We start from the raw sequence: 25744 nt of genomic DNA, 5'->3' as shown, positions 1-25744 counted from the left end.
TAACTACAGGTTGATGATATAACTGGTGAAATAGCCATGGACGCCCTTTGACGTACCTGTGTTGAAATATGTCAAAGGTTTGCGAAAATACGGGGACAATATTGATTATGTTTGTGAAGTTGCATAACAGTTAGCTGCGGTTACTGTGTATCTGTGCTGTCCTTTAAACGATTTTGGTATTGACCTATCGCTACACAGATTGCGACAAGTCCTTGTGAATATCGTTTTTTTTGGGAGCAGCACCGAGATACGGTTACCGCAGCTGCATAACAGTCTGTGCAAAACACGCTGACATTACCCACTGCACAGTGTAACGGTTTATAGAGTGAGTGAGTGAGTATGGTTTTACGCCGCTTTTAGCAATATTCCAGCAACATCACGGTGGGGGACACCAGAAATGGGCTTCACACATTGTACCCATGTCGGGAATCGAACCCGGGTCTTCGGCGTGACGAGCGAACGCTTTAACCACTAGGCTACCCGACCGCCCCACGGTTTATAGATGTTTGTTGTAAAACGTAGAGAAATTGGGACATTGTTCCCATATATGTCAAGTCTATAGATGATATCAAATTATTCACATGCATAGCTTTTACAACGCACAAATATTTCAATACAAAATTCATTTCCGCATCAGTTGTACGCTCCTACTTTTTATGCACACAATGACGTAACAAATATTGTGACGTCATAGAACAAGTTCGTCATTCTTTTTTTACTGCGACATTGCCCACAAGACGTGGTGCAGGCGGTGACAAACGTCGAAGGTAAGATGGGCCCCAAACTGTTCGCGGCAGGTGTGGTAAGGATGCAGCTCTCCGCGGCGACTGCCAGTACCTTGGTATATTGTTTTTCTAGGGATAGAGAGCCCAGTGATCAAGGAGCTCGCTCGTCATGTCCGATTCTTTCCATGACCACCATTCTTGGTGTTCCCGTAGTGCCGTTGCTTGACAGTTGGTAAAGCTGTCTACTTATTACCGTATGCATTCTGTGCGGTAAGCCAAGTGTTATGGTGTAGGATTACAGACGAGTGAAAAGCACAAAAATAATGTTGAAACTTTTCAAAGGTCTATTGAATGCAAACTGACCAGCGTAATTAAAACTAATGGTACAGTAGCGTATAGAATAATTTGGCTCATTGTTGAAATTATATATTAATATTTAAATTGTGATGTATAGAGAGAAATTGATGGACCAAAAATGTAATAGTAGTAGTAGTAGTAGTAGTAGTAGTAGTAGTAGTAGTAGTAGCAATGAAAGTATGCGGAAAGAACGACAGAACAGCAGCCAAATGCAAATGCACTGAACCCCACTCAATAAAGAAGCAGATTAAAGTAGGTGATCAGTGAATTATCTTTTCTTCTGCTGTACTATACGAGCAAAAAGCAGTGAGATGTACCGGAACCCCATTAAGTATTGTTATAAATGTACACCCAGGAGACGACGTGTTTTCGTGCAGCTATAATTGCCATCTTTAATTATACAATTGTGTTTCTATTTTTCTTATATGTATATGGTTGAAAGTGTGTGTTTGTGTGTGTGTGTGTGTGTGTTATATAATTATATAATATATTTATTTAATGGACGGAAATTCATTGACGTGAAAAGAATTCAATTTCAGTTTGGTATTAGCAATGTGTACTTTCTGATTATTCTACTAATTCTCTACTAGTTCTACAAACTAGCAATAACCGAGAAAAAACCCAACTGATTTGTGTTTGACACTATATACTAGTTTGCAAATATATATAAACAATGTGTTATATCTGCTACGTCAGACAGAAGCTATACATAATAATAATAATAGTTAAATATGTGCCAGGTCACCCCTTGTACCCAGCCGATCCTCAGTTGTCGGTTGTTTCGACCGGAAGGCAGCCTCAGTGCCCGGCCAGGGTGTGGCACGGTCCATAAGGCTTGTAGTGTGCGTTAGATGGGGGTTGGATGGTCACGGTGGGTGTTGTGCCTGGATAACCATCGATAACAATCACTTCGGGGAAGGCCCGGCCACACTGACAGTTATAAATCAAACCATCGTTGTAGTCAAACATGTGTTGGTGTCATTCAGCACTATGTCATTGATTCATGTTGCGGCAAGAGTTATGTACAAATCTGAGCATTGCTTTAAAATTCTTCAAATAAAACGTATGCATTTAAAAATCATATATATATATGGGAACTATTTTGGGACAAACTGTATGTTCTCTTTCAGAAATTGATAATTCACAATATTACAAGAGAGATTATTATCAATGGCAACAGCCGAATCAACAGTTACTATATATTCATGATGATGTATAAATTAGGATTTATTATATATGGTTTGTTGTTGTTATTATTCTTATTATATGTACGAGGGGGTAATTGCTGCAGCACATTCGTCTCCCGTGAAATGATTTCTGACAGCATTTAGCCAGGATGTGGTTTTTTGTTTTGTTTGACGCCGTACGTATGATGGATCAACGATTATATTCACGAAAACTTTCTCCCTGTTTTCATTCTCTTGATGAAGGAGCTACTGGTTCTGCTTCATCACGCCGAAACATATGACATCGTGTATAAGTGTGCATAGCCGCTCGCTTTATTATACTGTGATGTGTTTCATGTGTTTGTCCTAATATCCTGAAGGATGGCCTCAGTTGCGTCATATGGTTGTGCCAGGTTAAGACGGTCTTTGGTTCGAATCTTAGATTCTCCCGGAATAAGATCACAGTTCAGGCTGCACCCCGCTTATATGTTCTCACAGGTTTCAAGTAAGATGTATAAAAATGTACGGATCTCGTTGTCCCGTTGTAACAAAATCACCGGATACTGTTTAAAGCAGCCATAAACAGTAAAATATAAACAAAATTTTGATTATAAATTAATTCACAAGTAGGTCTTTATTTAAGTTTATTCTGGTGGTTAAACACTCTCCTCTCCTGCCTGTGGTATCATTATAAAGTTCAAGTCTTTATTCGGTATTCTAGGCCTCCAGCCCATAGTACATGTTTGTTATTTAATTTTGATTCTTATTAATGCTAATATCAACAAAATTAAATTATTGTTCACTTTTGTGCGCAACACTAAAAAACATACTTGTGACGTAAAAGTCCATTGTATAACACAATGGTACTTGCAGAATTATCTCCCTTCCACCAGGCTCGCCTTACACATAAATAAATGGTAAAATGCATGTAAATGAAATTTGCTTGTCTTACATAATTATCAATGGCAACAGCGTGCATCTCAATCATAAAGTGTACTTCATCTTCCATATCACACCTGTCTACTTCCATCCAACACATTGTTTCTTTCCATAGCTTGTGATTTCTTCACCGGAATCTACAGAAGCCGGACTTTAACTTTCCAATATATATTATGATATGACAGATATCGTATCACTATCAATGTGTCCTGATCATTCAGATGGACAACAAGACCGCATCCGGAGACAAGAAGCATGCGACCCCCTCCCATTTTGATATATTTAAAGGACCTCCGGTAAGTATATCCAGGTTTCATGGAGCGCGTGTTTTTAGGGGAGATATATACGACACTCGTCCTTAACCAGTGTCAGCTTCCTGCCCATCGTCTAGATTTTGGAACTCGAATAGTAGTAACATATGTTGGTTCTCCTACCCCCCTTATTCCACTACTTTCATTCAAACCCCACACTCCCCAAAAGGTGCAACTGCCTCTTTATACCCATATCCGGTCTGTACATTTGGGAGTTCCTCTGTATTAAATAGGGGCGGTGGGGAGCCTAGTGGTTAAAACGTTCGCTCGTCACGCCGAATACCCGGATTCGAAATCCGACATGGGTACAATATGTGTAAGCCCATTTCTGTGACCCCGCCGTGATATTGCTGGAAAATTGCTAAAAGCCGCGAAAAACCATACTCACTCACTCACTATACTGTATAAGTGCTCCCTTAAATTCATCAATGAGAAATTGTTTCGCAGTCACCATGTAGAGTCAATACGTATGATAACACTTTGTTTCGCAGTAACAAGTGTCAATACGTTTACACGCGTTGTTGTTGTTGTTTCACAGTCATCAGTAAGTGTTAGTTGTTGCTCCGAACTTGTCTCAGCAAGACTCTCTTCTCACACTTAGCGCCACGTGGCCCGGGTCACCAATGCACTCCAAGCCTACATGGATAAGGTAGAGGGAATGAAGAAAGCCAACGCCAACCTGCTGACCACCATGGTGGACATGTGCCCCAAGACGTGGAAGATCCTCCCGGAACTGAAGATCTACCTCGAGGTCAGTCGGTCATTGTTAATCAAATATACCCATGAACCAATGCTCAGTGGGACACAGTCGTGGCTGTTTGTTGTTTAATGCCGCACTCAACAATATTCCAGCGACATGGCGGCGGTCTGTAAATAATCGAGTCTGGACCAGACAATACAGTGATTGACATCATGAGCATCGATCTACGCAACTGGGATACGATGACATGCATCAACCAAGTGAGCAAGCCTGACAACCCGATCCCATTAGTTACCTCTTACCAGCATAGTTGCCTTTTACCGCAAGCATGAGTTGCTGAAGACCAATTCTAACCAGGATCTTCACGGGTGCAGTAGTGATTGAGTGAATGGTGTTGTGCGATTTTGCATGCACGTTACAAACAGCAATACACTATCTGTCACGGCTGTCTGTAAGTAATAGAGCTGGGTCACACAATCCCGTGATTGACAGCGTGTGCAACGATCCAGGTCGTCGGGGAACGATGACGCACAATCAGCCAGGCCACACATTGCAGCCACCCGATCCCCATTAAGGGATCTACCCGTAATCACAACCAGGGGTTGCAGGGACCTATTCTTCCCGGAATCACAACCAGGGGTTGCAGGGACCTATTCTTCCCGTAATCACAACCAGGGGTTGCAGGGACCTATTCTTTCCGGAATCACAGCCAGGGGTTGCAGGGACCTATTCTTCCCGGAATCACAGCCAGGGGTTGCAGGGACCTATTCTTTCCGGAATCAAAGCCAGGGGTTTCAGGGACCTATTCTTCCCGGAATCACAACCAGGGGTTGCAGGGACCTATTCTACCCGTAATAACAGCCAGGGGTTGCAGCGACCTATTCTACCCGTAATCACAACCAGGGGTTGCAGGGACCTATTCTATCCCTAATCACAACCAGGGGTTGCAGGGACCTATTCTTCCCGGAAGCACAGCCAGGGGTTGCAGGGACCTATTCTTCCTGCAATCACAACCAGGGGTTGCAGGGACCTATTCTTCCCGTAATCACAACCAGGGGTTGCAGGGACCTATTCTTCCTGTAATCACAACCAGGGGTTGCAGGGACCTATTCTTCCCGGAATCACAACCAGGCCGGACACGACACCTTGTTTCTTTAAGTAGTGACCTAAATGAAGATACGGTGGTCAAAATGATGATGGAGTATGGTTGCTGGGGTGACCACTAATCCTTGGTTCAGACCGTGTGTTTGTGTATGCCATTGTTCACCGTGGACATACTTTAGTGCACACCTTCTTCACCATTACATGTATATGATAAGGGCATAAATGTCAACGTGCTTGCTCGCCCAGTGATATGTGTTACATCTGTACCTGTTTGTCTTAAATGAATATGACATTAAATTCCAAGGCAAATCATTTTCTACTCAGGACCAGTCAATGTTGTGGAGTCTGGCCGTGTCGTCACTCCGGCCCTTGTTCAAAGCTCTGAAAAACTACGGGACCACCACACAAGGGGCAAAGGTAAAACATCACATGATGTGAGGATAGACACGTGTTATAAATGTCATAGATGCCAAAATTAGATATATAATATAGATTCAAGGAGAACCCTGCCATAGTGACGTTTTATCTTCCGCTAGTTTGTAATATATTCACGTAGCACCTGGAAATGTGTCGCCGAGATATAATGATTTTACGAATCTTCGTTATATTCATTTTCTTAAATTCTGGGTTCCCATTTATGTTTTGAAAAACATTTATCTAGTCTATTTGTACTCTCCAGTAATAATGCAATCATGACGATAAACCTAAAATTAAGCGTCTTTTTTAGAAGGTAAAATTTCACCTTTAGTAAATTGATTCGTTTTACACATGACGCTTTGTTTGATTTCAGGAAGCTCTGCTAGAGTTTGAAGCTCGTCTTATTCAAGTTAAGACAATGAGTGCGGAATATGAGGTGATCCTTTTCTCTGTTAAAGTCTGTCAGTCTATACGAAGCTACACACTCTACCTTGGCGTCATAGAGCTTGATTACTGCTGACTGCCTCGCTAAACGAGCAACAATTATATATGTTGTGCTGGGATCAGGAACACAAGGAGGCCTTGGCACTGTGACCGTCGTAGTTCTGTGTTAAAGCATGACCATTACCGGAACTGCACGCATTTAAGCCCTGGGCAGTCCCGGTACGACAGGCGCCTGGCGTGATAGTTAGCAAGGCGTCCATCCTCTACCAGCTCCAGTGTCCAGACCTAAACATTTTATATTAATACAGATAGGGCAGAATTGGTCCCCAAATAGCTAAAAATGCAACTTGGTTGGTCTGTAAGAGGACCTAGGTTCGGGCATTACACGGCTTTGATTGCCTGCGTGCGTATATAAATTAATTCTGGTAATGGTTACCCTATGTACAGTAAACTACGATTGTAACGGATACTCATTTTATGAACTAACGGATATAACGAAGTTCAACATATTTTGTTGGTCCCGCCATTTGTGTATATATGCTATTTACAAGCTTATAACGAACTACGGTTATAACGAACTAAAATTCGTGGTCCCTTGAGTTCGTTATAACCGTAGTTTACTGTAAATTGTGACATTGTCTCAGCTTGTTCACCTGCAGGTTATTGTGTGGTATCGATCTATTCTATTCTATTCGTAATTACGTGTTTGTTCCTGATTCCAGCTTTTGAAGAAATCTTCCCGTGTCTCTCAAGTTCAGCAGTTTCAGGTAGGTGCCTCGTCATTACGTGTGCGGAGTTGTGTCCCTTATCAGTGCCAGTACCCGCTGGCAAAGACTTTTAATTTTTGCCATTTCCCGATTATGATCTTGTCCCGTCAGAACGTTACACTAAGGGCTGTTAAAGTGGAACCTGTCTATGATATGTCATGCATGAGTTTAAGGTATTGATAGAACAGATATCACAAACAGTATGCTGTCTGAGTCACACTATAATGAGAAATTACACATCAGTCCGATGTCTGTTGCTGTTGGAAACAGTACTAACTGATAAATGTTGCGTCAGATATGACACATCGAAAAAAAAAGACTCAGGAGGATTTAGGATGATTGTCCTCAACTATGCAACTTCAACTACGCAAGATTTATGCGTCATGAGAAACGTTTGATAGGCATTACTGGGAAATGTATATCCCAAAGACAGTTAATCATAATTATTTTTGTTTAGAAAGACTCTGTCAAGTATCCAACAACGATGCAATGATAAACTTTGCAAAATTTCTAATGTACGTGTTCTCAACACACACACACACAAAAAAAGAAGAAGTATCAATTAGGTAACTCTTAGATAAATAAAATGTAAATGTATTTTGTACAATGGGTCAAATGGCCTTATACAAATAAATCTGTCTGTCTGTCTGTCTGACTTAGAAGTTGACGCATGACAAAGTAGACACAATCTATGGATAACAACTTCTTTAATACTGTAAATGCGACGTTTTGGTATAGATCCTTATACCGTTGTAAGGAAGATATAAGGATCTATACCGAAACGTCGTATTAACTGTATTAAAGAAGTTGTTATCCATAAATTGTGTCTCCTTGGTCATGTGAAACCCACACACAGTGATACAGTTCCATGTTAACCCTGCGCTTTGTGAATGAACACATGTTCTGCCATGACACCTGGTGTCTGTCTTGTAGATCGAGTACATGCTCCGCGAGTCAGGCCGAGCCCTCGTGAACACCCGCAAGGTGGTGGAAGAGAAAATGCTGATATTCAGACGCTCGTAAGTATATTAGTCTACAGTCTGCTAAACACGCCGGATACACTTTTACATTTCTTAATGATTTGTTTGTTGGTTTGTTAACTCCGCACTTAGCAATATGCCCGCTATACGGCGGCGGCCTGTATACAATCTTTTCTGACCGGACAAACCAGTGGTTGATGTTATGAGTAACGTCCAATGCCGTCGGGGAAGGATGACCGCAGTCAACCACCCGATCCACTTGGTGGCCTCTTACCATAAGCACGGGTTGCTATAGACCTATATGACATACTTTTTTGAAGTTGAGAAAAGTGATATTTTCATTCCAGTGAACATAACAATTGAAATTTCACTGCTGTGAACATAACCCTTTGACGGAACTATTGTCATACAAGCGTTCCCTCCCCGCAAATTTTCTCCTTTTATCGTGTCTAGCACAGAAACAAAATGTTTGTGTACCGTCCAGACACTTACGATAAAGGGAGACAAATTACCACACCTGTAATCTTCTAGCGACTTATTTTCGGATTAAGCTACAGAAATCGATTCTGTCTTGCATGTCAATGGTTGATGGTTTTCCCCATGTGTAACTGATTTTTTCCAGCCAAACCGAGCTCGGGAAGGAACTGCTGGGGACATTTGAGGATGTCATGAAAGTCACCTATTCAGAGGGTTGTCAGGTAAAGTCTACGGCAGTTGATTTCACAAGAGAACTAGATACCCCTTGGGTGTCCTGTTACGCATAAAGACTTTAAGTTATGTTAATGATGAAGTGGGTTGTATAAAGTTCAGTTGCCTGGCCCATCTTCTGATAAGTGTATGTACGTGTGTGTACGTGTGTGTGCAGGTGCCTTCATGTTAAAATATACATTTGCACATATTGCTGTTAAGAAGAGCTTTTATGATAAGAGACTTTTATGTATATTCATATTTGCAGGTTTCAGATTTAATTCAAAATACTTTGGGGGCCGCACCTGTCAAGAAAACCAACAAGAATGGTCAACAACTGGATGATCTGAACTTTGTCCAGAAGCAGGTCCAGATGGTTGTGGACAAGGTCGGCTCCACACCTGTAGACGTGAGTTCCAAGAGAAGACTGAACACCCCAGAAAAGGCAAAAGCTAAACCCCAGGCTTCAAGTCAACTGGAGCCTCAGGGTAAAGCCCACACTAAAGTTGTCCTAGCGCCGACCCAACCCCAGTCACAAGCATATCCTCAGACAGAGCCTATCACCAGGTATGAAACAAGAGAACTAGATCGCCCTGCTAGCGGAAGCCAGTACCAATTCAGGAATGAAGCGCGCAGGCAGTCTCTTGAAAATTACACCGAATTCAACCGCACTGCTTGTCCTTTCCATGTCGTAACCCAGGAGCAGGTGAAGATGACAAGAGTCTCCCGTCCCAAAGCAAGCACACCTGGTGCTAACTTGAGCCCCCGCAACAGCTCTGAGTATAATGCTAGACAGGAATATCGCTACGATAATCAGGCAGGTGTGAATGCCGTCACCTACACAACCACCAGGGCTAAAACTAGGCATGCCACTCCCAGCAGTGGTAATGACGTCTCAGGGCGACACAGCAAATCCTCAAATGCTGACGCTGATGTCTATGCCTGCTACCTGGACAACTGTGGAATAATGTCGCCCCGACCACCCACTCCAGGCAGACAGCGGAACAACAATGGCAACACTGACCAGGTGGCCTGGACAGAAGAGCAACGCCGCGGGACCAAGAGGTCATCGGAGCAGGACAGACAGACCCGGTTCACACAGACAACGGCTCAGACACAGGGACAGTCTGGTCAGAGGAGGTCTGGGCTGCCATTCAAAACGTCCATTCCTGACAGCTCGTCAAAGGATAGTGGTGAGTGCCACACCATAAAACGTCAGTGTGTATGTCGCAGTCTGATTGGCCGAAAGCCTGGAATGTGGGTATAGATTGTACATTTTTTATATCTCTCCTTTATCAATCTAAAGTTTGAAAACTTTTCATTTGGATCTGTGAGATGGAGACTTCATTCATCACATACTAAGTTTGATCAATATTTATCTGAATATATTTGAAATTTAGTTATTTTCCTCTCCATTCTGCTGACCATGCGATTTCATTTGACATTGATGTCGGCCATTGCATCATGACGTCACATGATGTCAGGGAGTCTGGTTATGTCTATTTGATAGCTGTTATAGAGTTCATGTAGTGCTACCGAAAACGCACCTCCACAATGGCATCATATACATTCAAATATCAATGGGCATTTGTTATATCTATGTTCATTAGATGGGTTTGTTCTACAACGGCATCTGTTGATTATTTATACCTTTGTCTGAGCTCTCGGTCATGACCAAACAGAAGGGTTTATCTGGTTTAGTCTGACATAGGAATGCAAAGGAAAATCAGCCAAAGCTCTCTTACGTCAGTCACGCAGGGGTGCTTTATTTCAGCAAACCTCTCCCAAGTCAATCATACACTGCTACTTAATGTTTCAGCAACTATCCCAAGTCAATGATACTTAATGTTTCAGCAACTATCCCAAGTCAATTATACTTAATGTTTCAGCAAGCCTTTCCCAAGTCAATGATACTAAATGTTTCAGCAACTATCCCAAGTCAGTGGTACTTAATGTTTCAGCAACTATCCCAAGTCAATGACACTTAATGTTTCAACAAGCCTATCCCAAGTCAATGATACTTAATGTTTCAGCAACTATCCCAAGTCAATGACATTTAATGTTTCAGCAAGCCTTTTCCAAGTCAATGATACTTCATGTTTCAGCAACTATCCCAAGTCAATTATACTGAATGTTTCAGCAACTATCCCAAGTCAATGATACTTAATGTTTCAGCAACTATCCCAAGTCAATGATACTTAATGTTTCAGCAACTATCCCAAGTCAATGACACTTAATGTTTCAGCGAGACTATCCCAATTCAATGATACTTAATGTTTCAGCAAGCCTATCCTAATTCAATGATACTTAATGTTTCAGCGAGACTATCCCAATTCAATGATACTCAATGTTTCAGCAAGCCTATCCCAAGTCAATGATACTTAATGTTTCAGCAAGCCTATCCCAAGTCAATGATACTTAATGTTTCGGCAAGCCTGTCCCAAGTAAATGATACTTAATGTTTCAGCAACTATCCCAAGTCAACGATACTTAATGTTTCAGAAACTATCCCAAGTCAATGATACTTAATGTTTCAGCAACTATCCCAAGTCAATGATACTTAATGTTTCAGCAAGCCTATCCCAATCAATGATACTTAATGTTTCAGCAAGCCTATCCCAAGTCAATGATACTTAATGTTTCAGCAACTATCCCAAGTCAATGATACTTCATGTTTCAGCAAGCCTATCCCAAGTCAATCATTCCTCTTCTCTTTCACTGATGCTTTATGTGTTTCAGTTTTCTTCGACTGCCGTTGATGAAAATCTGATCCTGAGAATATCAAGATGTCACCTTCAAGTTTTGTTCCTAGTTTTCAATGTTCAGGTTTTTTATTACAGGTTATCAGTTGTAACGATATTAATTGTACGGTGGAAACCGATCGGTACTTTACTAATTCAAGATAAGCACATCATGTATATAATCCCTCTGAATTCACTTCTCCTTTCCCAGTAGTAATCATCTAAGAAACTGTTTCAGAAGTGTCCGGGCTAACGAGAGGTCACTGTTTGTCCATAGTCATGCTATTGTACATCGTTGCAATTAATCAAAAACTTATTTGTATTATCTTTGCTCTGCAGTATTAAATACATGTTTTGTATATATTCGTTTTTGTATTCTTGAAAATGAAACCCAAGTGTGTTACGTATTCACTTGCTTACCATAGCAACCGGATACCACAACTACAGCAAAAGCATCTGAACTAGACAATGAACTCTCAACAATGTAACAAAAGGTTCATGCTTGTTACCAAAACATCCACTGAAAACACACACACACACACACACACACACACACACACACACACACACACACACACACACACCATCCAACAAATTGCGCGAGATTTGAGTGAATGGATGTTCATGCAACATCCCAGCTACACCAAAACGACCTCCAGTTGACAGGACCAGGCAATCCAGTTGTTGACAGCATGAACACTGATCTTCTGCTTCATGGTACCGATGCTACATACATTACAACCACCAATTCCACTTTTTTTAAAGTCAGCATTCATGCCATACATTGTGTTGTGGGGACGTCTTCTGGCCTAGTGTTCCATATAGTGAGAAAAGTGTCTGTTTCCCTATCAGTGTTCCTGTGACAAAGCATTGAACATATGGATTAACCGGGTTCCTCTGTCATGGTCAATTGTACATGGATGAGGTATATGTTTATGTTTCCTTGGTATCATAAAAATCATATGTGCCCATGGGTCACACGAGACTCGGAAAAAAGAATCCTTAACAATGATTGGCTTATAATGACCCGCGCCTCGTTTTCAGAATACACTACTTTGTGCATTAAACGTTTACTACGCACTGACGCTTTTACAACTGCAGTACCGAACCTACGCTGTCACGAGATTGGAATGGTTCGATAAACTGAACCAAACGTTTTACTTGTATGGAACACCATTATGTTTGATCATTGTGAAATGTTTATGCATATATACAAAATACAAACTCTTGAATAACTTTGAAACACAAATTTAATGTGCAAATTGCAGACGACACAAGGTAAACAATATGGCTGCTCAATCACATTGTCCGACTTCTGTCAGAGTGAATGACCTTGTCCAAGTAGTTGGGAGCTTAGTTGGAAGAGTTAAAGTGTCATTCCACCTCTCTGGACATTGACTGAATACAAGTACACACAAGTGATGGCGCGACACAGGTACATCGCCATCGACTTTCCCCTGACTCGATTCATATCAACTTCCACAACCAGTTATTGCTATTTGATACCCAATTTGAAAAAACCCATGATAGAACAGGGAATACCCTGAGTATTACGAACGTTAAACTAAAACTCGCCCAGGTGAAAATCTACGCTGGGAATCAGTACCCGAAAATAAATCCCCTTTCTTTACGTAAAGGAGTCATGGACGGTTAACTAACGACCCAAGAAAAACATACGATGTACTCGTTGAGCAAGCTCAGTAGGACACAAACAGTTTTGTAATACACTGAGTATATATTAACATGACCGTTCTAGCTTGTCTAAATATGTGCCTTTATATTTATCAAACTCCAAGAAAACATTAACGGGTTTGAACAACGGTCGTCAGTTAAAAAGGGGAGGTAACTCTTGTGAAAGCACCGATCAAGTTGACAGTTGAGGCGGCGAAATCGGCTAGAGCCGAATAAGATTTGTTTTGCATTCTAGTTACTCTGTATCATAGCGGAAGCTATATGACAGCAACATGTAAGTAATAGTCTTATCTTAAATTTACATAGCGCCTAATATCCGTGGGGATGTGATAATATATATGAAGAAATCCCCAGATATGTGTAGGACAACCACCTCCACCTTTACCTTAACAACCACCACCACCTCAACCCTAAAAAACCGCTACCATCTGCACCTCAAGAACAACCTCCACCTCCACCTCAACAACTACTTCAACAACCACCGCCAACTCCACCTCAACAATAATCTCAACCTCGACCTTAACAACCACCGCCACCTCAACCTCAACAACCACTACCATCTGCTCCTCAACAAGAACCACCACCTCAACCTCAACAACCACCTCCATCTCCACCTCAACCACCACCACTTCAACCTCAACAACTACCTTAACAACCACTGCCACCTCAACAACCACCTCCACCTCCACCTCCACATCCAACTCAACCTCAACCTCAACAAACTACACCACCTCCACATTCACCTTAAAAAACAACCTCTACCTCAATCCTCAACAACCAGCCCACCTCAATAACCACCACCACCTCAACCTCAACCTCAACAACTACCACTAACTGAACCTCAACCTCAACAACCACCAGCTCAACTTCAATCTCAACCACCGCCACCTCCACCTCAACAACCACCTCCACCTCAACAACCACCTCCACCTCAACGTCAATAACCTCCGCCACCTCAACATAACCACCACTTCAACCTCAACAGCCACCGCCACCTCAACCTCAACAACCACCGCGCCCTCCATCTCAACCTCAACAGCCACCGCCACCTCAACCTCAACCTCCACAATCACCGCCACCTCGACTAGTTAAGTGAATTTGCTCAATTTAATGAATAAATGTAATAAATTAACCCGATGTTTGTGCATCTATTAATGTGGGAATACTTAAATAGGTAAATAGCATCTGAATGTCGATGTCCTTTTCGAAGTCAGCCCACAGTGGACACTGAAGCGGATACTGTGGGGACCTCAGTTGTCTTTGTGGAGGAAGATTCGTCAGGTTGAATAGGTTTAGATTCCGTCTCCTCACAGCCAAACATCTTCTTGGCTGTGGCTAAAAACTTCTGACTCATCAACATGTAGATGACGAAGTTGAAGGAGGAGTTGATGATCTCTGTGAAGACGTTGGCGGCGGTGAGGACGACGGCGAGGTTGTGGTTCTTCCTTCCTACGTGGATATCGGTGAGCACGTGACGAACGATCATGAGAATATTTCCTGGAGTCAGACACAAGACGTACAGACAAGAAACGGCAACGAGCATCTTGGTCAACCTCTGCTCCTGCGCCGAGAATTTCTTCTTTCCGGTTCCGGTTTCAGATCGCCATGAATTGTGCCTTCGAATCGCACAAATGACGGCGATTGTTGATAACGCAACCACGTAACAGGGGATCTGCCGCAATGCGATGCTCAGAGCGATGTCACCGTAGCATTCGAAGGCGCGATGGTTCTCTTCAAACATGATGGTTGTCTGGAGATGGATGCGCGTGCGGTTGATGCTTGTGTCATACTCCCAGCGAGTCGTGTACACGCAGAACATGGGTGTGATCAACAGAGCAATGATGACATAGACGCTGATGACGCAGGATCTCATCCGCGTCGCTGTCAACCACCTTTTCGCCTGAAACGGCCTCAGAACTGCCACGCATCTCTCCATTCCGATCACCATGGTGAGAAGGCTGGTGACGCGACCGAAGTACACAGAGATGAAGTACCCTTGCGGATGAAGTAGTGCGGCCCAATTGTTGCCAGTGACCTCGTCCATCCTTGTCACGAGACATGACACCTTCTCCATGTAAGTAGTGATCAGGAACATAGTATCTGACACAGCGAGAGCGAAGAGGCAGATGTTTGTCTTCTCCTTGATACCCTGGCGTATGAATACCATCAAGGTGATGATGTTCCCGACCAGACCGAATAGCACAACTGGTGGCACGAAGCCACAGTCGATGACAGTCAGGCCTAAGTCACGCTGTGCTGCCGTAATGACATTGTCGGGGTTGTTCCACGGGATGTAGGATACGGCGTGGTGGTCGTCCACGTGTTCCTCGTGATGGTCGTCCGCGACCTCCACGTGGTCATCATGGTGCCCACCACCACTGTCTCCATGGCGATCCTTCGCATGTGTCACATTTTCTAGTATCCCGCCAATCACGTGACTTCCGGTGACCAGTATGGAGGCAGTCACGTTGACGATAGACGCGGGTGTACTCGACATCTTTTTTTTAGCACAGAAATCTGAAAAAGAAGCACAGTCATGACATATGTGGTATTTAAACAGTTATCTTGGCGTCACAATCATATATTTTTTTAGTTTGAAGTTTACACGAAATACGGCTTTTCAGTGAGACGAGAAGTCGGTCACATGACCGCGAAATTGACGTTCATAAGTGTAAGATCGACACAATGTGACGTTCATTCGTTTTTCACCAGACCTATCATTCTTGAAATGATATAAACACTGACGGACTACTTCCACATTCCCGGGGAAACCCCAGGGAATCCCCTAGCACGAAAACGTACAGAAGCGTTCTTTCTGATTATTTAGACCCTTTTTAGTATACATTGAGAAACGTCAGAGAGTTTGACGATCGTTCACGAATATCCTCGCTACGATCCGTGTCTAGGCTGGCAGTCTACAGCAATCTACGAGTTTACCTTCGTGTCTATTTGACACCTTTCAATGATCGGCCAATAGATCAGTGATGACTAAAACATGTAACCGCCATGGGTTCATTAGCGACTCCCGAAATCTCTCCCGTCACGTTAATCGTGTCAGCCATTTTGACGTCTTTTACTTGATGTAAATGTATTGCGACGCGCTATCATTGTGACTGACTTACTGAGGTAGTCCTTAACAGACCTTTCTCATCTGATGGTGATATTATTTGAATACATGTGTTGCGTAAGATGTTTCTGAAGAGCATGTTGTGCATCCATACGCTCATGTCACCTCTCTTTTTGAGGAACTATTTTATTCCGCGATAAAGCTGGTTGTTGTATGGCTGTCAGTGAAAACATGAAGTAACACGTAATAAATTGTGTATATATCTTGGCCTTCATCCTTTGAGGTAAGATATTGTGATGAAAATTATAAGCAATGACTTTCAATATGTGTGAGTTCACATGCTCCGACGTTCATACAGTTTGGCCCTCACTCTATGAAGGTTCATATTCCAATGAACAATGTGAAAGTCAATGCTTAAATGACATTACTTTTTACGCACATGACACTGCTTATCTAAGAAATAAAGTTTGCTCTATATAAAGTATAGTTTTGCCCTGAACAAGTTACAGTTAAAGCGGGGCGGTCGGGTAGCCTAGTGGTTAAAGCGAGGGCCCGGGTTCGATTCCCCACATGAGTACAAAGTGTGAAACCCATTTCACAGCCGTGATGTTAAGGGGATATTGCTAAAAGCAACGTAAATCCATACTCGCTCACTATAGTTACTGCACGAGGACTAAAGGGTAGAGCAAACATTACTTTTCTAAGACACCGACTAAACTCACTTTGTGGTGTATTTGATTGAACAGAAATCTGTATTAAGTGAAAATCCTCGAACAGTGCTAACCGACGAGGTGTTCCTCCTAATTGCCTATACCTTGTTAAAATACTAGGTACATTTTGAACATAATATAACACGACTACAAGTGGTAGTTTATGGTTTAACAATGTTACTATGGTTTAACGATGTCATTGTCCTTTCAGTCAATACCACTCAGCAATAAGTAGGATACATTTGCTTAAGTTAAATCAAATGACTGGAAACATTCCGCAAGTGCATTGTGGGGTGCCATTTTGCTTGACAGTGATGAAAGAGCAATGTTGACATGGAAATGTTAGTTCACGGGAGGTAATTTGAACAGCGGAGTCAGACCCTTTGGACGTAACTTTATCGCAATATAAAGTACAGTCGGCACTTTTGATCTTTTAGCAAAACAACTCAGAATATATAATATATCAACAAATAAAATTTACATACCTACCATTTGAATAACAGTGGCGAGACAGTTTTCTTTCGTGTGGATTTTTTTTAGAAAACCTTCATCACGATATGGCTGAAATATTGCCGATGTGACGTTAAACTTTAACTCACTCACTCACTTTTAGAAAACCTTGTTAGAACGTTGGAATGACGTAAACACAGAACCTTATTTATAAAGATTATAACGTTCGCATAACGTCACATATACACGTTGTAAAATAACTTAAGTTTTTTCAGGTGAATAACATTCAAACAACATATTAACAGTAGTTAAATGTATATGTCTGTAAAAATGTTGTTCCCAAACGTTGCAGAAAAGCCTATAAAACGTAAACCCCCTACATCTTGTTTATAACATCCGAAACAAATGCTTAGCGTTGAGAAAACGTTAGTACATGTTTATAAAAGGTTACCTCTCTTCGTGTATTATCTGTTTAGAGAAATGTAAATGCACTTCCCCAACAATGAGCTCTGATTGTCCTGTAGGAGAATATATATGTACCTGGGGCGCCTGTTCTTCTTGTCGAGGGTAGGATGTGGATCACCGTTTTGAACAGTATGTCAGTTGCATCACTGCGATCAGATTCATGTGGGGGAAAAGTGATGCAGGTCTTGGTAGTGTACAACTTTGGTGAAACCCACGAGCACAGGTATGGTACTGACTAACCTAGAAACCTTTTCAAAGCAAATCTAGGATTCGAACCCCTTTTCGGGTGGCGCTATAATTATTCCTTGCATGTGTATTAACTGGGAGAGAACCATATTGTTTGTTTCTGTGTAAAGCCATCTTAGGAATCAGTTCAAGAGTTCAATGTGAAATAATAAAAAGCTAATTTCATTTCCCCTGTTCCCTTTTGTCTGCAAACTTGATGTGCGAACCGAACATGCAGATGTTTTAGGTCTTAGAATGATGCCACCAATTCGTCTTTTGGGTTTTTAAAGTTCTGACCAAATGAAAATAGAGACAAATGATTGCTATAAACTTACCAATCGCTGTGGCAAACGGCGGGTGACGACATCGACCTTCGGTACCTCAGCTGCCAATGGCACCAGGCGCCTCTCTAAAGCTATTATAGTCTCCAGCGGCATTGTGCACGACATTAACCATGTCCGGCGTTTATCGGCGACTTCCGTCATTTAGAGAAGTTAGATGACAAAGATTTACTCATGAGTAAAAATCAATAATGTTACCTTGCCACTTGATCATCAAAGTAAGCGCACATTTGGGCTCTCTTTGCTTGCATTAATTGTTTAAGTTCTCAAACAACTTGGTCGTCATATATATATATATATATATACACACACACATATGTATGACGTGGATTTTTCATTCAGTGTTACCAGCAAGACATTCAAATTGCGTCCACAGTGTACGAGTTACCCCCATCCACCCACACCCTCCACCCACACCCACCCACCCACACACACACACACTCCACACACCCCCCCCCCCCCCCCCACACACACACCCTCCCCCAACACACACCTACACCCCCCACACACACACGCACGCACGCACGCACACACACGCACACACACGCACACAGTGACAAATATCAAATAGTCGGTCTGGGGTTTCATGTCAGCACCATACCCGTGCTGGAGGGTTTCAACATACTGCTCACATCTAAAACCTGCACCACTTCGAGCTTTCCACCCACATGTAACCAAACTTAATGTTATTATTACTGCATAAGAATAGGACTTTAAACGGTTTGGCCTCATTTGAAGCTCATGAGACAGCAAGTGTTTTATTTCAGTGCCATTGTATAGTTACATACTAAAAACCGATATCAATAGGAGACGCAATATTGTTCGCAAATAACAACATGGAAGACATGTTAAATGTTATCAGAAGTGTTACAGTTAACAGACAGATTGTTTGCGTAAATCTCACCTCGTTGCAATACACAGACAACTATTGGGTTAAGAAATTTAACGAGCTACTCTTTACATAGTTATGAGAGCCCCAAAACGTCATGAAAGTTAATACAGATATATAAATATTAACATAAAGCTGCCCCTATATAAATATTGAAAGTGTTTTGTTGCTTTTATTTACCTAGGTGTATTAAGTCTGGATAAGGAGTATACAGAAGCCCAGCAGCTGACATACCCATGAAATGTTACATGTCTTGGTTTGTGCTAATCGTAATTCGTGGGCAACGTCTGTCAAGAGTGTGTGGTTTATTTGTTTAGCTTGGATCTTCCTGGTGATGGTCTTCCTGGAAACAAAGAGTTAAGATATGTTAACCCCTGAGTGGTTAAGGACTCTACAATCTAGTAGTAGATGTGATTTATTCCCGACATATAGGTTGGAATCCGAGTTGTACCTTCCTTTACATCGTCGCGAGTTGATAACATTCCGTACAGAAATGTCCGAGTTAGCCGTGGAACAAGGACGTTAAGCTGTTGTCATTAAAAGTCAGCGCATTTTATTGATATGAAAACAAGAGGCCAGGAAAAGTGGGAGTTACAGTTTGGAAAATTGAATTGGAATATTATTTATTAAGCCTTCTAAAGCAACACAAGAGGTGAAAATGTGTTGGTTTCAGTATCGAATCATACATAGAATACTTGCAACTAATTCTTTGTTGTACAAAATGAATATTTCTGATACCACGCTTTGTTCTTTTTGCAAATGTTATGATGATACTATTGTACACCTTTTTGGGGGAATGTGAACTTGTACAAGTATTTTGGAAAACCTTCTTAGATTGGATAAATAAATGTAACCATATACATCATATGAAATTAAATGCTGAACTTGTATTATTTGGTGTTAAAGAAAATATTGTTACTAACAAAGTTTTTGATCTTCTCATTTTGATAGCTAAATCTTTGTAATGTAGCAACTTTTATAAATCATGGATCTTTTATCACATATTGTTTGAAGAAGCAGAACAGCAATAACATATGTATCTCTTTCTCATATTTGTTTCTTGCCAGGATCAGTGTTTGAATAATATTTTGAATGCTTGACTGTGTGTATGTTTTGTTATATTTCTTAAAAATAACCTTGGCACCATTTCGAATACTTGTATTTAATTTTCCCCAAATGTATACATACATCGTCTTCAGAATGTGAGGGTGACCATTGCCCTGGATGGCCATCCTCCTCATGTAACAGGGAAAAGGTGAAATAAAAGTCAGCGCGTATGTGTTCTATGGGATTTACATTGCATAGACTTTTGCTTTTGTTTTGATCTGTCCAGTTTATATATATCTTCGATATAGTATCACCCTGCACAGTCGAACAATGTTCTCTGCAGTCCTCTGTAAATGCCATGTCTTCATAAAATGAATCGATTAATAAAAATGCACAAAAATGTATTTGTTCATAAAGCCAAAAATATGAGGCAACAACTCCTGTCAGAACAGGGTACTTGAAAGTATAATATAAAATACACTACGCTTTCCGCAGTGAGAGTGATCAGTGTATAATAATTATTCATATCCGATACATTTACCAGCCATGTCATGCTCTGATATTCTTCTTGTATATGGATCAGTGTCCCAAAGTGCAGCACTAAAGAACTGTATTAAGCGTGGGTTCGTTAGTGTGAAGCAACCACATTAGTCCTATATTGAGGTAATTAGTGGCGGGGAGATCCACTTTGCTGTTCACTGACCACTACCACATACTATTGAAGCTTCCGCTTAACCCTGGCCATCGACGCGCTGCAAATTTAGCTTACGAATGGCTTAAGTGGGGGTATTATGTAAACGTTGTAAATATAATGTGAGGCTTTCAGGATGCAAAACGTGTAGGGGACACTCCTCTACATCTTCGTCTGCATCGGGAATATGTTTTGTAAAGTTAATCAATGGCTGTATAGTTACTTTATGACTATTTTTTAATGAAACTTGAGAGTGGCGGTGCTGTCGATAGAGAAGGACGCGCTTATGACTTATATTTGATAGTGGTCCTGCTGTGAGACTGATGTGGAAGGAACGCCCCAAGTGATGCAGGTTTAAGGCGTTGACCACCTTGGTGAAGCAAGACCACCTGTGTTTCTCATCCACCCCTGGTCCTACATCAACATCACGTGTTCAAATCCACCCATCCAACCTCTGGTCCTACATCAACATCACGTGTTTAAATCCACCTATCCAACCGCTGGTCCTACATCAACATCACGTGTTCAAATCCACCCATCCAACCGCTGGTCCTACATCACCATCACGTGTTTAAATCCACCCATCCAACCTCTGGTCCTACATCAACATCACGTGTTCAAATCCACCCATCCACCCGCTGGTCCTACATCACCACTACGTGTTTAAATCCACCCATCCAACCGCTTGTCCTACATCAACATCACGTGTTCAAATCCACCCGTCCAACCTCTTGTCCTACATCACCATCACGTGATCAAATCCACCAATCCAACCGCTGGTCCTACATCATCATCACGTGTTCAAATCCACCCGTCCAACCTCTGGTCCTACATCACCATCACGTGATCAAATCCACCCATCCAACCTCTGGTCCCACATCACCACCACTTGTTTAAATCCACCAATCCAACCGCTGGTCCTACATCACCATCACGTGTTTAAATCCACCCATTCGACCTATATATCCGACGGATATCCGAATGAAGGGAAATAGCTCTGTCTCCCAACTAAACAACTCCCAGCACCGAAACAATAACAGCTGCCCCTCGAACATGGTGTCCATTAGCGCTGTTATTAATCATGTTTAAACAACAGACAACTATAAGTGCTATTCTGAACCGATGATTTTATTCTCCCGATCACCCGTCCCTCTACGTCTGAGCACGGAGATGAGAAACACACACAATAAATATGGAGGCTCTAATCCGGGCAAACAAGATTCGAACACGTTCATTGGATTGATTCTCGATTATGTAAGATTATCAGAAAAGCAACGCAGGCATCTCATCTTAAACTGATATATCATATGCGAGGATTACGCACCTTTGCTGTTTTCTTTCGTCAGAAGTGATTTATCTGAAAGCCGCGTTTTCCCGCCACTGTTAAGACCCCAACAAGCCTCACCCAGGCACTTTACCTGTACCAAGCTTAACGTGTAAGTCAACACATGTCACTGTATACATGGCTGGGCCATAGGGGAAATCTGTTCACAATTCGAAATGCATCTGATCTAAATTCACGGCCTTTTTCTCATTTGTTTGGACAGGACACGGAATAGCTTAGCAACACAAACACACGCTAGCAGAGAAAACTGTATAGCAGAACCTCACCAAGACCTGTAACCACTAAGCTCCCCACCGCCGTTATAGCAGTGATCGGGACGACAGCTAATATTACCTCCACATCCAGTTTCTCCAACGGCTACTCACACCTACACGAAATTATGTTTGTGGGGAAATATAAGCGACAAAGCACTTTCAATAGTCATAAGAAATCTTGCCGAGTAGATTTACGATTCCACTGTGTCATAAGCACATGGTTATGAGCCACTATCAAATAGTGATGACACCAGGTGGTTGCGAAAAGGTGGCAATTGCCACAAACACACATGCATATTAAGCAAATAAATTGTTCACCTGAAAAATTACGGAAATACATTGTACAAGTCAACATGCGTAATGATAAATAATGCTTGTGTCATTGTGTTTACTCGTCCCCAGTTTTATCTGCTAGATCCAGCTAAAAATGGGGTCTTTACAATGTTCGAGCAGCTATTGGTGATAATGTTTTATGCCGCTCCCGGTTGCTTGGCCCAGTCTGAATAGTGACAGGCCGCCAGGTTGAAGTCGAAACACTGCAGACTGCTGTGGCACAGCAAATCGGTCACAATCGTTTTCTAACTTCGGAAGAGTCTTTTAAACTTCGCAATGCACTGATATAATGATTTAACCTTTGCAATACTTGAACGTCCCCCACTATGACATTCCTTCCTCCTGGCCTTGGAAGCCCGAAGTGGCGCAATACAAACGGTGAACTATTTAGTGAGTCACAGCTGCAGCTGCGGTTCATGCCTCTACATTACAATTCCAGACACGTTGACAAAATGGAGAGCGTTACATGTAATTACATTGGCTAAATAATACTAGAGCGTGTATTGACAGAGCAGAGAAGGAGAGACTAAGTGCTATGTCATTGTGGTATGTTTTAGTGTGGGTGTGTCATGAACGATAGATGGTGAAAAACCTGTCCATAGTACGGAACGCAATGTTCTCTGACCTGCAACTCTGCCAACTCTCTTTTCGACTTGGAACTTATTTACTTCAAGACAATCATATTATGTTATCAAAAAGATTTCTTTACGCTTTTAACAAACCCTGTATTCACCTCTTTTTAGAAGGGGTCGGTCGGGTAGACTAGTGGTGAAAGCGTTCGATCGTCAGGCCGAAGACCTGGGTGCGATTCCCCCCATGGGTACAATGTGTGAAGCCCATTTCTTGTGTCCCCCGCCGTGATATTCATGTGATATTGCAAAAAGCGTCGAAAACCATACTCACTCACTCACTTTTTACAAGGCAAATTATGCTTCGATATGGATAGTGGGACGTTTTACGTCACGTGTTACTTTAGGTCTTCCAGCCTTTGAAAATCGCTCGATTGCTTCCTTAAGCTATTTGCTTGTGACACACACACGGAGACATATTTTGTATTGTTTTGTTGTTGAACGCCGCACTCAGCAATATTCAAGCCATATGACGACGGTCTGTAAATAATCGAATCTGGACCAGACAATCTAGTGATTGACATAATAAGCATCAATCTACACAAATGGGATTCGATGACATGCATCAACCATGTCAGCGAGCCATACAAACCGATCCCGTTAGTCACCTCTTACGACAAACAAGCACATAAACATGTTCAAACATACCAACACAGACAAACAAACACATACATACAGACACACAAATACAGACACTCAAACACACAATTAAGGACACTGAAACACAGACAAAACAGACAAACATAAACCAAAACACATTCCCAGACACAAGCAGACCCCATCTAGTTTCGTACCCTTGATTTTCTATACGAGATAATCCTGAAACATTTGCAAGCTGACGCAGTACAATAACACAAGCAATGTCAATGTGTCCCGGTCTTGTCAGATATATAGATCATGTGAAACATATGTTTGGTGAGTGTGAGACAGTAACTCGTCATATCAACTTGGAGATCCTCGGGCTACAGGACGTCCCAGTGCATGCCATTCTGACTCTGACGGCGACTGTGCTGATCTATATGTAAGTAGACAGATGGAAAGGCTGTGAAATACTCCTTGCTGAACAGTGTCAGTGTCAGAGTTTTACATCATCACTGAATTTGAAGGACATGTACATTTCATATTTTATGATTGCGTAAAAATGAAAATCTGGTATGATCATTTGTCGAGATTATGCATATTAAAGGGTGATGCCTAATTATGTCTAGTTTGCGCAAAGGACGCCTTTCCCCACTTGACGATAGATACACTGGAAGTCTTTCCCCACTTGACGATAGATACACTGGAAGCCTTTCCCCACTTGACGATAGATACACTGGAAGCCTTTCCCCACTTGACGATACATACACTGGAAGCCTTTCCCCACTTGACGATACATACACTGGAAGCATTTCCCCACTTGACGATAGATACACTGGAAGTCTTTCCCCACTTGACGATACATACACTGGAAGTCTTTCCCCACTTGACGATAGATACACTCGAAGCATTTTCTCCATTTGACGATAGATACACTGGAAGCCTTTCCCCACTTGACGATAGATACACTGGAAGCCTTTCCCAACTTGACGATAGATACACTGGAACATTTCCCCACATTCAATATGTTGCACAGCTAATAGTACAGCCTTAGTCTCTGCCGAAAAAATCACTTAATCGTATCATCGTGTGTGCCAGCTGCAACTGACACCTTGTCACCATGATTTTTATCAATCAGTTTACATGCTTGTATACCCTGCATATTGATGTATAATTTCAAGGAAGGCTTGTTGATATGATATGGAATTAGGATCAGTCTTATTCAATTTCGTCAATTCCAAATTAACCCCAGGCTGTAATTGACTGCCACGGACGCACTTCAAGTAGTTTAAAATCAGCATTTACAGAAAGATTTAAGTTTACATTTTTAATATGTGAGTGAATAGGGATACCAAGGGGTGGAATTTAGTTACGTTTCTTAGTATACACAGTCAGATAAGGAGGATTAATACAGTGTTAAATGCTGGATTGGATGGGTTGGAATGGAGTTTAGTGACATATTGCAGTGCTAGTTTTATCCTTCTTATATCAAGGCTCATCAGCTTCAACATACAAGCTTTCAACAGGGGAAGTTCTAAATACAACCAGACACAATATAAGATCATGATGGTGTATTGCGTTAAGCTCTTGTATGTTCGTTTTACGAGCAAAACCATATATGACACAGCCGTAATAGAGCTAATTAATGTTCTGTGCCTCGACCCAATTAGGTGTTTGAAACAACTTTTT

The 25744-nt window shown here is 41.8% G+C and overlaps 2 protein-coding genes across 2 annotated transcripts; one reads left to right on the top strand and one right to left on the bottom strand.

Annotated features, from left to right (window-relative positions):
* The first annotated feature begins 2465 nt into the window (after positions 1 to 2465).
* Positions 2466 to 11697, top strand: LOC124142994. Its single transcript, XM_048382500.1, has 9 exons — positions 2466 to 3483; positions 4100 to 4249; positions 5627 to 5719; positions 6093 to 6155; positions 6886 to 6930; positions 7864 to 7949; positions 8533 to 8608; positions 8866 to 9790; positions 11337 to 11697. The coding sequence occupies exons 1-9, from the start codon at positions 3409 to 3411 to the stop codon at positions 11354 to 11356; spliced, it is 1533 nt and encodes a 510-aa protein (XP_048238457.1). The 5' UTR covers positions 2466 to 3408; the 3' UTR covers positions 11357 to 11697.
* Positions 11698 to 13440: 1743 nt separating this feature from the next.
* LOC124143067 lies at positions 13441 to 18384 on the bottom strand. The gene is made up of 4 exons (XM_048382390.1): positions 18300 to 18384; positions 14271 to 15547; positions 13793 to 13984; positions 13441 to 13752 (listed from the first exon to the last, which is right to left on the bottom strand). Exons 1-4 carry the CDS (start codon positions 18382 to 18384, stop codon positions 13441 to 13443), a joined length of 1866 nt encoding a protein of 621 aa, XP_048238347.1.
* Positions 18385 to 25744: the final 7360 nt, after the last annotated feature.

The sequence above is a fragment of the Haliotis rufescens genome, unplaced genomic scaffold, assembly GCF_023055435.1.
Source record: "Haliotis rufescens isolate VD_foot unplaced genomic scaffold, xgHalRufe1.0.p SCAF_4, whole genome shotgun sequence".
NCBI classification, from domain to species: domain Eukaryota; kingdom Metazoa; phylum Mollusca; class Gastropoda; order Lepetellida; family Haliotidae; genus Haliotis; species Haliotis rufescens.
Note: the sequence above shows the minus strand (reverse complement) of the source record. Positions and strands in the feature narration are given on the sequence as shown.